At 47.5% G+C, this 14,002-nt stretch overlaps 4 protein-coding genes across 4 annotated transcripts; 3 read left to right on the top strand and 1 right to left on the bottom strand.

The window, feature by feature from the left end:
* Positions 1–418: 418 nt before the first annotated feature.
* Positions 419–1,604, bottom strand: B0J16DRAFT_386850 (uncharacterized protein; the record flags this gene model as incomplete). The annotated part of the gene is made up of 2 exons (XM_046131601.1): positions 419–876; positions 926–1,604. 2 exons carry the CDS (start codon positions 1,602–1,604, stop codon positions 419–421), a joined length of 1,137 nt encoding a protein of 378 aa, XP_045979607.1.
* A 920-nt stretch (positions 1,605–2,524) lies between these two features.
* On the top strand, positions 2,525–4,747 carry B0J16DRAFT_322517 (uncharacterized protein; the record flags this gene model as incomplete). The annotated part of the gene is made up of 8 exons (XM_046125714.1): positions 2,525–2,628; positions 2,687–3,290; positions 3,344–3,410; positions 3,471–3,741; positions 3,791–3,890; positions 4,022–4,059; positions 4,108–4,360; positions 4,409–4,747. 8 exons carry the CDS (start codon positions 2,525–2,527, stop codon positions 4,745–4,747), a joined length of 1,776 nt encoding a protein of 591 aa, XP_045979606.1.
* Positions 4,748–5,072: 325 nt separating this feature from the next.
* B0J16DRAFT_374145 (heterokaryon incompatibility protein-domain-containing protein) lies at positions 5,073–7,759 on the top strand (the record flags this gene model as incomplete). Its single annotated transcript, XM_046130584.1, has 3 exons — positions 5,073–7,341; positions 7,460–7,485; positions 7,727–7,759. The coding sequence occupies exons 1-3, from the start codon at positions 5,091–5,093 to the stop codon at positions 7,757–7,759; spliced, it is 2,310 nt and encodes a 769-aa protein (XP_045979605.1). The 5' UTR covers positions 5,073–5,090.
* A 3,538-nt stretch (positions 7,760–11,297) lies between these two features.
* Positions 11,298–12,492, top strand: B0J16DRAFT_357206 (uncharacterized protein; the record flags this gene model as incomplete). Its single annotated transcript, XM_046129526.1, has 2 exons — positions 11,298–11,722; positions 11,784–12,492. 2 exons carry the CDS (start codon positions 11,298–11,300, stop codon positions 12,490–12,492), a joined length of 1,134 nt encoding a protein of 377 aa, XP_045979604.1.
* Positions 12,493–14,002: the final 1,510 nt, after the last annotated feature.

Genomic DNA, 14,002 nt, shown 5'->3' with positions numbered 1-14,002 from the left:
TTAAGATCGGCTTAGCTAGTCTTATGTTGCGTAAATGCTAATCCAGCCGGCAGCTGTATGTTAAAATCAGTAGTATAGATATCTAAGAAAAAGGTTAGTGTTTTACTTTTAAGGGATAAAGTTAATACTAATAGTAAGAAGTTTAAGTAGACTATTCTAGCGTTACGTAGGCTAGTAAGGCTAACTTCAAATAACAACACATTAACCTAATAACCTCCTAGCCAGGCTCTTGTTGTAAGGAGGGTAAGACTCTAAGCGAAGTCCACTATTAGGAAGACAAGATCACATGTGGATTCGAGATCGAGGGTACGCACAGCGTATTTAACACTCCACAGGACCCGATCACTGATTATAACTCCAACTTGAAGCTACATCTATTAGAATTAGTAATAATAGAATGTTCAATACTTAGCTATCCCTATTCGATATATCCAATTTCCATCTTAACCAACGTCATTTCCTGATCGAAGCTTTCACCTGTAGACTTTCCTCTCTTGAGAACTTCCGGGCTAAGTACCACACCATCCTGCTTGACTCTCTGGACATAATTGCCCGTCTTAACCTGCTGAATATTACTGATCCATCTCACATGTGCAGCTTGACGATTGATCTCCTTATCCAAGCTGAAGGCTTGGTTGATAATAGCAGCGATCTGGTCCTTGCATCCTTTCTCCTCGTCCCGTTTCACCAAGCCACGAAGTGTGTTGAAGATGCGCCGGACATACTCATCCGTCCTGCCTTTGAGGTCGAAATCGACCTTTCTTGGTTCTAGCCTGTCCAGAAACATGGCGATGGTGGTAGCCCTCCAAGAATGAAACTTTCTCTCAGCTTCAGGATCGTCAAGGAATGTCCTTCTTTCGTGATCAACCATTCTCACTGTCAAATCATCAGTACCACATCCATTTATAGTCGTAATTGTACTTACAGGGACGCAGTCTTCTCCATACTCCATAAAATTCATCACAGTAGTCTTTACCAAGCCACTCAAATTTGAAGAAGAGCTGTTTGATAAGGACTCTCCATAGAAAGGCCTGTACCAGCTTGTGGCAGTCCTTCGGTGACTTGAGATATCGATTAAGATCGCGATCGGACGCGCTGTTCTCGAGGTGGATCCAGTAATCTGGGCGAGTTTCGGTCATGCCTCCTTTTGGTACAGACTTTCCGTCGAAATACTGGATGGAAAAGTCGCGGATGCTGATCTTCAGATGATTGATCTGGTCAACCAAGTACGCGTCTGTTATCTGGTAGAAGCCTTGACTATTGGCTCGAAGCTTGTCAAGCTCCTTAGCTATCTTCTTCCAGTTTCTACGCACTTTCGCTTCGGTCGTGCTCTTTTCATCAAGCTTGTTTTTGAGGTCAACGCATTCTTGTTGTAACTCTTGGACTTTTCGACCTTTTTCTTCTAGCTCACTTTCGAGCTGTTTGAGTTGCGCCGCCAGAGCATTATCAACATATTGTTGGGGTTGTTGCTCAGCAGTGTTGAAAGTTTTGGTGTCTGGTTTACCATCTTCTGGCGAAGGTCTGTCTTGCTGTGGACCTGTTCCCGCGTTTGTGGTATTGCCAAACATAGCATATATCGGTGTCAATAGGAGGTTCTTCGCCATGATGTATGGAAACTTACCATTTTGTAGCGTGGCAGGAGGATGGCTATCAGGTATCCAAGACTAAGAGCCGTTGTTCTAAGTAGATTTCTGGGTCTTGATGATGCAGCCGCTCTTCTAGACATCAAGGTCGATCTGAGCCAGGAAGGGATGCGTTAGGTATGAACTCGGGATCTTTAAGGTGGGCCCCCTAGTAAGCTGCTTTCAGCCGCATGTACTTGATACGTTGTTGAATAAGGCTCGAGAAACTATCGGTGTCGTAATAATGACTCACCGGAGGCAAAGCAAGGCAGACACATAGAAGGATCAACATATTATTGCAAGGCTCTCCGTCTGATAAAGGAGCAGCAAAATGCCACAATTCTAGTTGCGTTGGCGTGAAAGTTCAATGTGTGAGAAAGGACCAAGTCAGCAACTGGTACGCCACACCAAAGCCCTGCATCTACGAGGCGACGAATCAAAGGACTCCGCATTTTAGCATGTGACCACCAAGCCGAACTGCAATTGTCAGTTGCTGATATCTAGTGGATGGAAACTTCAGCCTCAACTCAGCCGAGTCGTTCATTACGAACAAATATGTCGCAATGCACCTTCATAGCCTGATTGTCAGACAGCAACCTCATCAGTCAGATGTAAATCAGGGTCTAGAATCTGCCGTTCAATTAATGACATTGCATAATGCTGTCACATGGCACTGGCGTCATCGTCGTCTGGAAGCGAACTTCCGCGCCGTGGTTCGCAACTGCAGAGCCCTGTTCCGAGAACCACTACCTCGGTCTAATCCGAGTAGCAATATAAATTATATTCTCCCTTATTAGAAGAAACCGAAAAACCCCCAATACGTTACCAACTATTCTACCAAATATCCTTCCAAGTCTACACGTGGCCATTTCCCCTTGTCTCTTGTTGAAATTATTATCCCCATGAAGCACGACTACCGTCAGCCGAAACCAGTGGTGCCAGAAATGGACTCCTCTGATTCCGAGGATGATGATACTCTCGTCATAGGAATCGACTTTGGAACAACGTAACGAGCCTTATCAAACTATTATAAAGCGAATATAGCTAACTAGATGGAATTACAGGTATTCTGGCGTTGCATGGGCTAGCAAGGCCGACTTCGAACAACAACACATCAACCTGATCACCTCTTGGCCAGGCTCTGGTCGCGAGGAGGGCAAGACTCCAAGTGAAGTCTACTACGAGGATGGCAAGATCACATGTGGATTTGAGATCGATGACGACACCGATCCAATCAAGTGGTTCAAGCTCCTTCTTTTGAAAGAAGAAGATCTACCTAATGAGTTAAAGTCCTCCGAGTTCATCTTACGCGCTCGCAAAATGATGCGGGAGAATGACAAAACAGCCATACAGGTAATCTCTGACTATCTTCGGATGATATGGAAGCACACACTGCAGACTATCAAGAGGGATCGCGGATCAGCCGTTGAAGCCTTGCAGTTTCATGTTGTCATTACTGTTCCAGCCATCTGGAAGGACTATGCAAGACAGTATATGACTGAGGCAGCCAAGAAGGCGGGAATATTAAGTTTTCGTACCGCCGGGGAAACAAGACTGACGTTTGCTCCTGAGCCGGAGGCTGCTGCCCTGTCGAGTCTCTCTGAGCCTGGGCGTCGAATAAAACCTAACGAGGTTTACCTTGTCTGCGATGCTGGTGGTGGTACAGTTGTAAGTCCCCTGATGTCTGTTTTGTCGTCGATGCGTTTAACATACCATTCTAGGACTTGATCTCTTACAAGATTGCCTCAGTGGGTCCAATCTCTCTAAAGGAGGCAGTTGAAGGGACTGGTAAGCTTACTGGCTGTCAGGAATGCTCCGATTACTGCTAACCTCGCTTTTCTGCCACAGGTGGACTTTGTGGTGGTATCTTCATTGACCAAGATTTCGAGGTCATCATCAAGAACCGGCTCGGCCGGCAGTGGGACAGATTGAGTAGAGTAGGCTCCAAAGAACTCCTGAAAGGAGAGTGGGAACTTTCTATCAAGCCGCAGTTCAAACCGACCAGCTCTGACAAGAAGTACTTGGTGTCTGTTCCAGCAGAGGCTTTTGACAAGGGAAAAGGCCTTACAGATATGACAAAGGAGCCTCATATTAAGAACGGCCGCATTCACTTCAACGAGTATGTCCGACTCCATCTAGTATGGCGCCAGCTTTAACGAGGTTTATAGATCCCAGATCAAGAAGGCCTTTCTGAAGGTGTTTGACCAAATCGATGTCCTCATCGATGCTCAGGTCCGCAAGGCAAAGGAGAAGGGCCATAGCCTAACTGTTAGTATTCCACCTCATTACTTTTCTCGATATAGTCTAATCTTGGTCGTGGTGTCTAGGGAATTATCCTTGTTGGGGGTTTAGGCTCAAGCCCGTATCTCTATGACCATCTAAAAAAACGACACCAACAGGCCGGTATTAAAATACTCCAGTCAACAGGAATGAGACCGTAAGTTAATCTTTGACATCCACGGTCCATACTAACAGCGAATTACAGACGCACGGCAATTTGTCGCGGCGCAGTTTACAAGGGCTTCCAAGATGACGTGAATTCAGCAACTCATGCTGATGGTAGTCTTGAGATCATGCGGCTGCCAATCTCCGTTATATCCACCATTTCAAGAGCTAGTTATGGACACTGCTACAACGCACCTTTTATAAAAGGAGTCCATTTGGAAAAGGATAAACACTGGAACGATTTAGAGAAAAAATGGGAAGCCAAGAACCAGATACAATGGTATCTAACCAGGGTAAGTGTTCCGAACCTAACCTCGATATAAGCTAATCTTTGGTCATAGGGAGAAAACGTATCCACGAAAGAACCAGTCTCGCACGGTTTCTACCAGTTATACACAGAGGGGCAGTTCGATGGAAACTTTGAAATCGCCCTCCTGCAATGCGAGAAGGACCCTCCGCCGTCTCGAATGGAGGATAATGTCAAGCATCATGTCAGTCTCAAGTGTAAGACTGACATGACTTATTCTGATCTCCAAGAACATCCAAAATCGAAAGGGGGAAATTTCAAGAAACTTTCGTATGATGTTAGGATGGTTCCATCTGGTGCAGCTGTTGAATTTTCTGTTTTTATCAATGGGAAGAATGTCGGTTCATCCAATGTTGATATTCAATACAATTAGTCTAGTAGGTATGATAGGTCCCAGGGCATACTTTTATTTTGATCAATAGAATCTTTCGGTCAAAATTTATTTCTAATCGATCAACATGGCTGCATATGTAACCGGGTCTATGGCGGGGACTGGAACAGTGAGGCTGGTTTTCAGAAATCTCCAAAGGTCAAATTCAATCAATGACTGCGAAGCACAGACTACTTTCACGACAGGGGTCAGTAGACCTTAACCAATGAACACTTGGCTAGTGGGGAGATTTAACAGGGGAGTTAGATATAAGCGAGTTCTTTACCCCCTATCATCGGATACTAAATTTCTCCTTTACATACTCCATTTTTAAAGCCTGTCTTCCATGGAACCTGCACATAATCCAGGTCTTGATTCCAGCAGGTTCTGTTCACGATGTTCTACAATCAATTTTGACTCTCTTTCAGAAAGCTCTTACAAACCAAGCCATCACAATGACATCCTTACAATAGAAGGAACTACAGATGAGAGCTGGGCGTCGCCTTCCTGTGCTCTGTGTCAGCTTTTCAAAGCCACTGCTTCTCCGCCTGCATATAAAAATCTGGGACCACTGTTGGCGTGGCAGAATGAACGCTCTGTTACACTTCTCAGTCCCGACAAAGCTGGGCAGATCGTCGGAGATACAAAGTCACATGTGCTTATCGTTAAAAATAAACAAGGCGCGCAGTTCTATCCAGATCCAGATAGAAGCCTTTGTCTACAGTCCGATACAGCACAGACTATCAGAGTATTAAACCCCCAACACATTGACTTTAGAATCCTTGAGCAATGGCTTTCAACATGCTACGAAAGCCACGGGAAATCCTGTGGTCTGGAAGAGACTGTTGTGATACAAGGCTTGCAAGTGATAAACGTCCATACTCAGCAGGTGGAGAATGCAGTAAAGGGAGCGCGTTATGTCGCGCTTAGCTACATGTGGGGACAACAGAAGCAAACAGGGCCGAGTACCCCACTATCCGATTCCCAAACCCAACAAGCAGAAGGACCTAGCAAAAGCCCTGGATTCCTGGATACCGATTCACATGAGTTCCCACCGACTATACGAGATGCCATGACGGCCACCAAAAAGATGGGATTCCAATACCTTTGGGTCGATCGATACTGTATTCCCCAATACGAGAGCAAAAGCAAGGAAAGAACCGACCAGATAAAGCAGATGGACAGGATCTACCGACAGGCCGAACTTACCCTTATCGCAGCTGCGGGACAAGGACCCGACCATGGCTTGCCCGGCGTTGGATCAACCCCACGTATACCTCAACCATCGCTTCGAATAGGCAAGCATATCCTTGTCTCGACCATGACTCCGCCACGAGCTCTGATTTACAGCAGTCCATGGTACAGTCGCGCATGGACCTATCAAGAGGGAATATGCTCCCGGAGACGCTTGCTGTTCACCGACGAGCAGGTATTCTTTGAGTGTCAGCAAATGAGTTGCCGTGAGACAGTCGACTACATGTGGCCGATCTCTGATAGTCTGAACCCTTTAAGAGAGTACTATATTTTCAGTGAGGTGCATACAACCCAAGGAGGATTGGATTCTGCTTTGCAACATATCATGAGCTACAGCAAGCGACAGCTGACATATGATTCCGACGCACTAAATGCCATCCTTGGAGTCTTGCGACTCTATTCGAGAAAGGATATTCCTGTCTTTCACTTTTGGGGAGTACTCATAGCTCCCCGGTACTTCATTGATGCCGAGGCCCCCTGGGAGACTGCCTTCGAAACCTTCTGCCAGGTGTTTCTACACACGAGCAGTCGTTCTCTTGATTCAGGGACTTTGAGGAAAGCCATGCGGTACGCTCTTTTGAATATCAGGTGGGGGTTTCCGTCCAGACAAACACTACAAAACATCATTTGTAAAACCTTTCTGCAAACAAAAAGACTATTTTCCTCCCATGATAGCATGGAGAAAACATTTATCAAGTCTCTTTGCTGGGTACCAGACACTACAGGACGCCGACGGCCAGAGTTTCCTTCATGGTCGTGGGCCGGCTGGACGTGTCCAGTTAGATACTCTGGAGTCGCCTATGAACCTCGAAGATATGCGGTTACAGTATCTATCGGGTTTAAGAGTGGACGGTTCAAATCCCTTGAGTACGTGTATCGTCATCATATCTTGCCCGACAACCTGGAAGACATTGTGGGCATCCTACGCCTTAGGGCCATGGTAGTGAAGCTCAAGACGAACGTGCTTCAGAAGAATTTACATGACGGAAAGGATATCGGAATGGAGGTACTGTACGCATGGCCTATGGATCAAGACAAGGAATTTGGAGAAGAGCAGCTCGTGGCACCCGTTCGGCTTCTGGAACCAATGGATCCAGGAACGATAGCAGGGTGGCAAAAGGAATCACCTCATCTGCTGGGTATCTTTATGGAGTATTACGAGGACGAGCACCTTCCGAAAGATGTGCTTGTTCTGGTAGCTGCGAAGGTTGATCATCTCAAGTATCAGCGGGTGGGCCATCTGCTCCTTGATAGTGGCTTGGGAACTGGTGGGAGAATGAAATCCAAGAACGTGGTTACGGGTGACTATGTCAGGATCGACGTTGATGAGCGGATACGTAGGCGTAAGAGATGGGAGACTAATCGCATGTGCAATATAGATCTAGTATAGTGTATAGACCCTAAATCGTCTCGACTGGATTCGCAGTAATCCTTAACACAGCTAGCAGCTACTATTTTTAGAATCTAATTCCAGACTGCCGGATTATGTAAGCCCTTGGAGTGGTTCAATGGTGGTCGGGAGAAATATAATCCGCTACCCTATACTTTAAGTATTAATGACTTTAGATCATAAATAGAAACTGGATGGGTTAAATGAAACGGAGTCGCGGGAAATGACTGCATTTAGCGTGAGGTTTGAACTTTGCAATCCTCTAATTCTCAGTGTTTTTCTCTGTTAAGGACGCTTTGTAAGTACTTTCGCATGTTACACTGTAAAACCTTAAATAGACGAGCACGGCCATACAAACATTCACCAAGTGATGAAATAAATAACGACACAGCAATTAGGCTAAGTTTGCATCTTGTCAGTATACACAAAAGTACCGTACGTGTAATTGCTATTTGACTAATCCCCAGATAGTCTATCAAACTAGAAGTGCGGCAAGAACAGGTACTACATATAACGCAACCACATTCGTGACAATACCGTGTGCTCCCTCGTTTGGTCGAATCTCCACAGGCCCAGTGGGTGTTGTTGGAACTGAATCAGTGGGAGTGCCAGTGCCAATGACAGGCGGAATGCCTGTGTCAGTTTCTTGAGTTCCAGGAACAGACTCTGTTTCCACGACGTCTGGTGGCCTTGTCTGCTGAGGCGGTTGGACCGTAGTTTCTTCACCAACAGGAGGGGGTTCTTCCGCAGACACCTCCGGTGGGGCTGTTGGTTCTGGCGCAGGTTCATCGGTTTCTTGATTATCAGGAGGGGCCTCTTCTCCAGTGGCCTCTGGTGGGGTAGCTGGCTCTTCAGCTGGTGGCTCTTCAGCTGGTGGTTCTTCAGCTGGTGGCTCTTCAGCTGGTGGCTCTTCAGCTGGTGGTTCTTCAGCTGGTGGCTCTTTGGCCGGTGGCTCTTCAGCTGGTGGCTCTTCAGCTGGTGGCTCTTCAGCTGGTGGCTCTTCAGCTGGTGGCTCCTTGGCTGGTGGCTCTTTGGCTGGCCCCTTTGTCGGTGTCGAAGATTTGACAAATCCGAGACCACTAACCGAAAGAGCCACAGGATTATCTCCAGCCGTCTGGAGTACTTGAACAACCGGATTCTTGACAAATTGAGTCTTCTCGCTCTTGATTCTCTGGAACTTGCCGGCAGTCTCGTCAACTTCCTGGTCGTAAATGACCTTTTCGTTCATGAGCATCTGAAGGCGGTTGCCTCTGTTCTGTCGTCCGATGAGGAACCTCTTACGTCGTTTGGTAGAGCTTTCCACGACTTGGACTATGGCTTCAAGCTGGACGAGATCGCCTTCTTCGATGTCTAACGGCTCCGCCACCTTGATAGTAAACATCGCTTCGCCATTAGGAGGAGGCTCCAGTACACTATGATCTATGTTAGTTGATGAATGTAGTTCATGGGGTAGACATACATTGCCTCCTGGCCGGCGACTGTAGTAAACTTTGCGTTATTGAGTGAAGCATCTCCGAGGTCCAACTCAGCAACATCCCCTGTAAGCTGAGGTGGTGGTATAGTAACTGTCGTGAAACCTGATGGGGCTGCTTCGGTCTGCCCAGGCTGACTAATAGACTCAGCGGTACCAATGTCTGCGGCTTGTGTGTTAACAGGACCTTCAGTCGGCCCTTCCGCACTCTGTCCAGGGCCGGTAGATACTTCAGGAGCTTCTGCTACTGGGGCGGTTGAAGCTGTGGTTTCAGGCTGGTCTGTGAGCCCTGTAGCTGTGTTTGACGGAATGGCCTCTGCAGTGTTGGAGACCTCTGCAGTGTTGGAGACCTCTGCAGTGTTAGAAACCTCTGCAGTATTGGAAACCTCTGCAGTATTGGAGACCTCTGCAGTGTTGGAAACCTCTGCAGTGTTGGAGACCTCTGCAGTATTAGAGACCTCTGCAGTATTAGAGACCTCTGCAGTGTTGGAGACCTCTGCAGTATTAGAGACCTCTGCAGTGTTGGAGACCTCTGCAGTGTTAGAAACCTCTGCAGTGTTGGAAACCTCTGCAGTATTGGAAACCTCTGCAGTGTTAGAAACCTCTGCAGTATTGGAAACCTCTGCAGTATTGGAGACCTCTGCAGTGTTGGAAACCTCTGCAGTGTTGGAAACCTCTGCAGTATTGGAGACCTCTGCAGTGTTAGAAACCTCTGCAGTATTGGAGACCTCTGCAGTATTGGAGACCTCTGCAGTGTTGGAAACCTCTGCAGTATTAGAGACCTCTGCAGTATTGGAGACCTCTGCAGTATTAGAGACCTCTGCAGTATTGGAAACCTCTGCAGTGTTGGAGACCTCTGCAGTGTTGGAAACCTCTGCAGTATTGGAGACCTCTGCAGTATTAGAGACCTCTGCAGTATTAGAGACCTCTGCAGTATTGGAAACCTCTGCAGTATTGGAAACCTCTGCAGTGTTGGAGACCTCTGCAGTATTAGAGACCTCTGCAGTATTAGAGACCTCTGCAGTGTTGGAGACCTCTGCAGTATTGGAGACCTCTGCAGTGTTGGAGACCTCTGCAGTGTTGGAAACCTCTGCAGTGTTGGAAACCTCAGGACCAGTGGATGGAGTCGGGACATCCGGTGTAGGTGGGACTTCTGGTGGAGTGGGAGGAGTGGGAGGAGTGGGAGCTTCTGGAGGTTCTGGGACAGTTGGAGGATTTGGCTGATCAGGTTGACCTGTCCCGGTAGGCCCAGCAGGCCCAACGTCCAATGATGGATCTGGTGGAGCAACGACTGTTTGACCCCAAGCACTTCTGATAAGAAGGCCTATGATCAGGCGGTTTAAAAGATACATTTTATTGTCTTTTACTCCTTGCACCGGATAACACGAGCAGACTGAACAGTACGACGCAACGGGTTTTTAATACTGAGCAAGGACTTTTATGACCTCTCCCACCAGTATTTAAATAGCATCATTTCACATGTCGTCTCCGTCTCCGCTGTTGGACGGCTGTTATTGTCTTTAGGCCTTGAGGCTGCAGAAGCTCAATGCACGTCTAGTGCGAAGTATATGCATGCATATTAGTCATATCTGATTTGCATGATCGTCACTGATAAAACCTGTAGTTTCCTCATAAGGCTTTGGATGTGCTGCGCCAAGGCATACGTATAGACTCGTGGCTTGGTCCAGTTCTGTTGGCACAGTGTCTGTTACAGTACAGTATTTAAAGTGTAAGTAAGCTTAAATCCTCCAATGGATCGGCTCATAAATTTGGGGTTGGCGCAGCGGCGCACGCCACTAGAGACCTGACTTTACTAAATCGGTCTCTAGAACGTCACATCGCTGTCAGTCCTAGATTGGCGTTTATAGCTCTTTGCTTAGGTGGAGTTTAAAAGGCGGAGTCGGGGACGATGACAGTCGAGACTCTTCTGACTGATGGAAGGCAAACTACGATTGCTACAGACTGTACACACAGTTTCAGCTCCACCTATCCTTCGTCTGCAGGATGATGCGATATTGTCATACAACCGTGAATCTACGGATGGTCTCGTCTAGAGCCGCGTAAGCCACACACCAACCTTGCCAATGTACAGTACTGTAGAGTCGCTTGCAGGAAAGCATTGATCTAGACCCATGTGTTCTGGCCACCATGCATGGACAAGCCAACTCCAGTTCGAGGCCTTCAGCCCTTCCGTGCTCTTCGGCGACAGAGCCCAGGCGCCCCTAAAGCAAGTTTTAGCCATTGCCTCCACCAGAGAGTGGTCGGGAAATCGGGTAGCATCATAGGTGCAGACTACAGTGTCTCACTACTCACACCAACTATGGTCTCCCAAGACCCGTATATACCACTGTTGTTAAGCTTAGGTGCTAAACCCCGGAACTTGTGAGACATTGCTGCAACTATATTCTCTTGGCGAATTCTTTTTATTCAACTTCAATATGCATCACCTACTCAAATCTGTGATATTGGTCGGCCTCTGGGCCGTACAAGGCTCACATGGACGATTTCTCCCTGACCCAACACAAAGACCGCAAATACAAAACTTTCATCAGCCCCCAGAACCGACTGTTGCCCCCGGACTTAGATATGAGGCAAAGCGTCAACAAATGTCCATGAGCGAGTTGGCCGTTACTCAAGCCCCAGACGAAACTTGCGGTTACCTTTCAGGACGTGCAGTGCTCCCCATCACCTGCGAAAATAGTAAACCATGCATGTGGGCTACTGAGATAGGAATGATATGCGGCGATATCAAAGGTGACTTGAAGGACTGGCAGGTTCATTACAAATGTATGGACAGGGAGATGGCATTGAATCCGGTCCATTGCAACGACACCTGCATCGACAACCCGGTTTTCCTTCTCTGGTGAGTGAGAATGATCTCGCAGCCTCATGAACTCAATTTAACGTGTCGATGTGTATTATAGTACTGAGGAGTCTGCTCCATACTGCGCAACGTACCTCTTCCCAGATGCTATAGTCGACTATAGATGTTCGTCGACCCCGGGGACTCGAGCTTCAAGCGCAGACTTTACATATCGTGGCCAAGAGAATGCGGGGATTGTTACAACAATCATACCACTCGACGGCCGTCGAATCACGACAACCAAACCCACCGAGTCAAGCTCTTCCGCCGATTCGACCTCTTCCACGACATCAGCCTCATCTTCTCCTTCACCTGATCCGCCTTCGAGCCAGAACAATCTCGGAGCCATCATCGGTGGTGCGATTGGAGGGTTCGCAGCACTTTCGTTTGTGATCATCGCAATTTTCTGGTTCATTCGACAGTCAAAGAGGAAACAGCATCCTCCTCCGACCCAAGTTTCTCAAATGGAACAAGCTCCGCTGTCCGACTCAATGGCTGGAAAGCCGGTCCCGACATCCCCGGTGCAGTCCGAATGGAGAGGTTCAATGATGACGGCATTCAGCTCGCCCCATTCTACCTCTCCACAAGGCTGGCCAAATGCTCCAGTGTCACCAAGCGCACAGAGTGAAATGTCTCAAGGGATATTGCCGCCTAGGGGTAGTAATTTGCCTCACGAGATGAGCGGGGAGTCTGTACAACGTCAAGCGCATGAGATGGGAGACTCTCGGGTTTATGAAATGGAAGGGGACCCAAATCATCGCTGGGCTTAATTTTCTAAAAAGCAGAGTCTGATGAAGCGTCTGATTTATTTGTCCACTCGTCTTTACAATGTGATTGCTGGGTTTCTAATGTCCTTCAATCCCTTATGTTGAATCGTAGCGTCTTGCAAGACAATGGTAAGGCATCATGAGCCGCAGTACTGTGCCAATTCGTTTCCGTACTCGAAACAGATTTTCAGCGTCATCTGTCAATTCCGCTGCTATTCAAAGCTGCATATGTATTCTGCACGCTGCACTCATCGTTTCCCTCTTTGTGTCGTTGATCAACATCTCCCTCAAAGCCAGATCAAAACCACACGATTTCTGAACTGCAGTTTGTCAATTACAGAACGCCATGCATAATGGCTGACTGGTATACAGTTTACAGAGCTTTCAGCTCGAAGCGTCAGCAAACAAACACGCAAGCTGCATGTTGGTGGCTTGATAAGGTTTTATGCGTGTCAGCAATGTCACTCGACGATCGATCTGGGCCCAACCTCCATTTCCCCGCCTCCAGACGGAAGGATGCAGTAGAGAGACGAAACGACAAGAATGTACCCAATTTAGGTCATAAAAACCGTGAAAAGGGCAGGCAGCAGTAATTACATCAGCCGGAGAAAGTATGAGAGATTGACAGCCAGTCCGTCTGAATGGACGCCAGGAAATGGTATGGATGGACACTGCCTTTATAAATAAAGCACGCCCAAATCTCGGTACCTCCACATGATAACGCCGCTTTTGAGCGGTGGTGCAAGAGCTGGACCCTAGCCAGCAGCACCTTCCTTTGAACAAGTCGAAACTGTACTGTATGCACATGCAATACGAAACCATCACATCCTATGTCGAATTATGGTTCTGAAACATGTCACCGATTGACTTTCACAGTGCTCTCTCTGTCTCCACTCTTCTCTCCAACGGGATCTATTCGCAGTGCTTGCCGGTATGGGCTTAGCAGTCTGATGTTACTGCCATTTGATGTAACTGATCTGAATATCGTGGCATTTCCGCCGCAATTCGGAAGCTGTCAAAAGACCTCCGGTTATACAATTGTTGCGCTGAAGGACTGTTCATTGTAGCCACATGCTACATGTGATCCCTGCTTGTCAAATAAAACCTTCGGATCTCACTCATTACCAGTCCTCATCTCCCGAAACGCTCCCGTAGAACGTCTATTCTGGACATAAACCCTCTGATCCAGAAGCCGAATGATGTCATCCCTTCTTTCAACAGTAGGTCTATCATGCTCGGGAATTGACATAATTGTATCCTCCTCAAGACCAACTGCCTCCTTACGGCGATGTTGATCATAAAGGACGAGCGCAAGTCGGTACCGTGCACGAGCTAAATCAGGTTTACCAAACCCAGATCCACCTTGAAACCCAACGGCTTGACGAAGGTATTCTTTGGAAGATGTCAGCCTTGTCGCCGAGGTGTTACGTAACGGGAGGACACACTCTGCATCTTCCGGACGGTTCTGATAGTAATACACAGTGCCAATCCAATACTTTGTGGTAAGTACGTC

The sequence above is a fragment of the Fusarium flagelliforme genome, assembly GCF_020744385.1.
Source record: "Fusarium flagelliforme strain FIESC 12 MPI-CAGE-AA-0113 chromosome Unknown B0J16scaffold_6, whole genome shotgun sequence".
Lineage (NCBI taxonomy): Eukaryota > Fungi > Ascomycota > Sordariomycetes > Hypocreales > Nectriaceae > Fusarium > Fusarium flagelliforme.
This window is presented reverse-complemented; position numbering and strand designations above follow the sequence as displayed.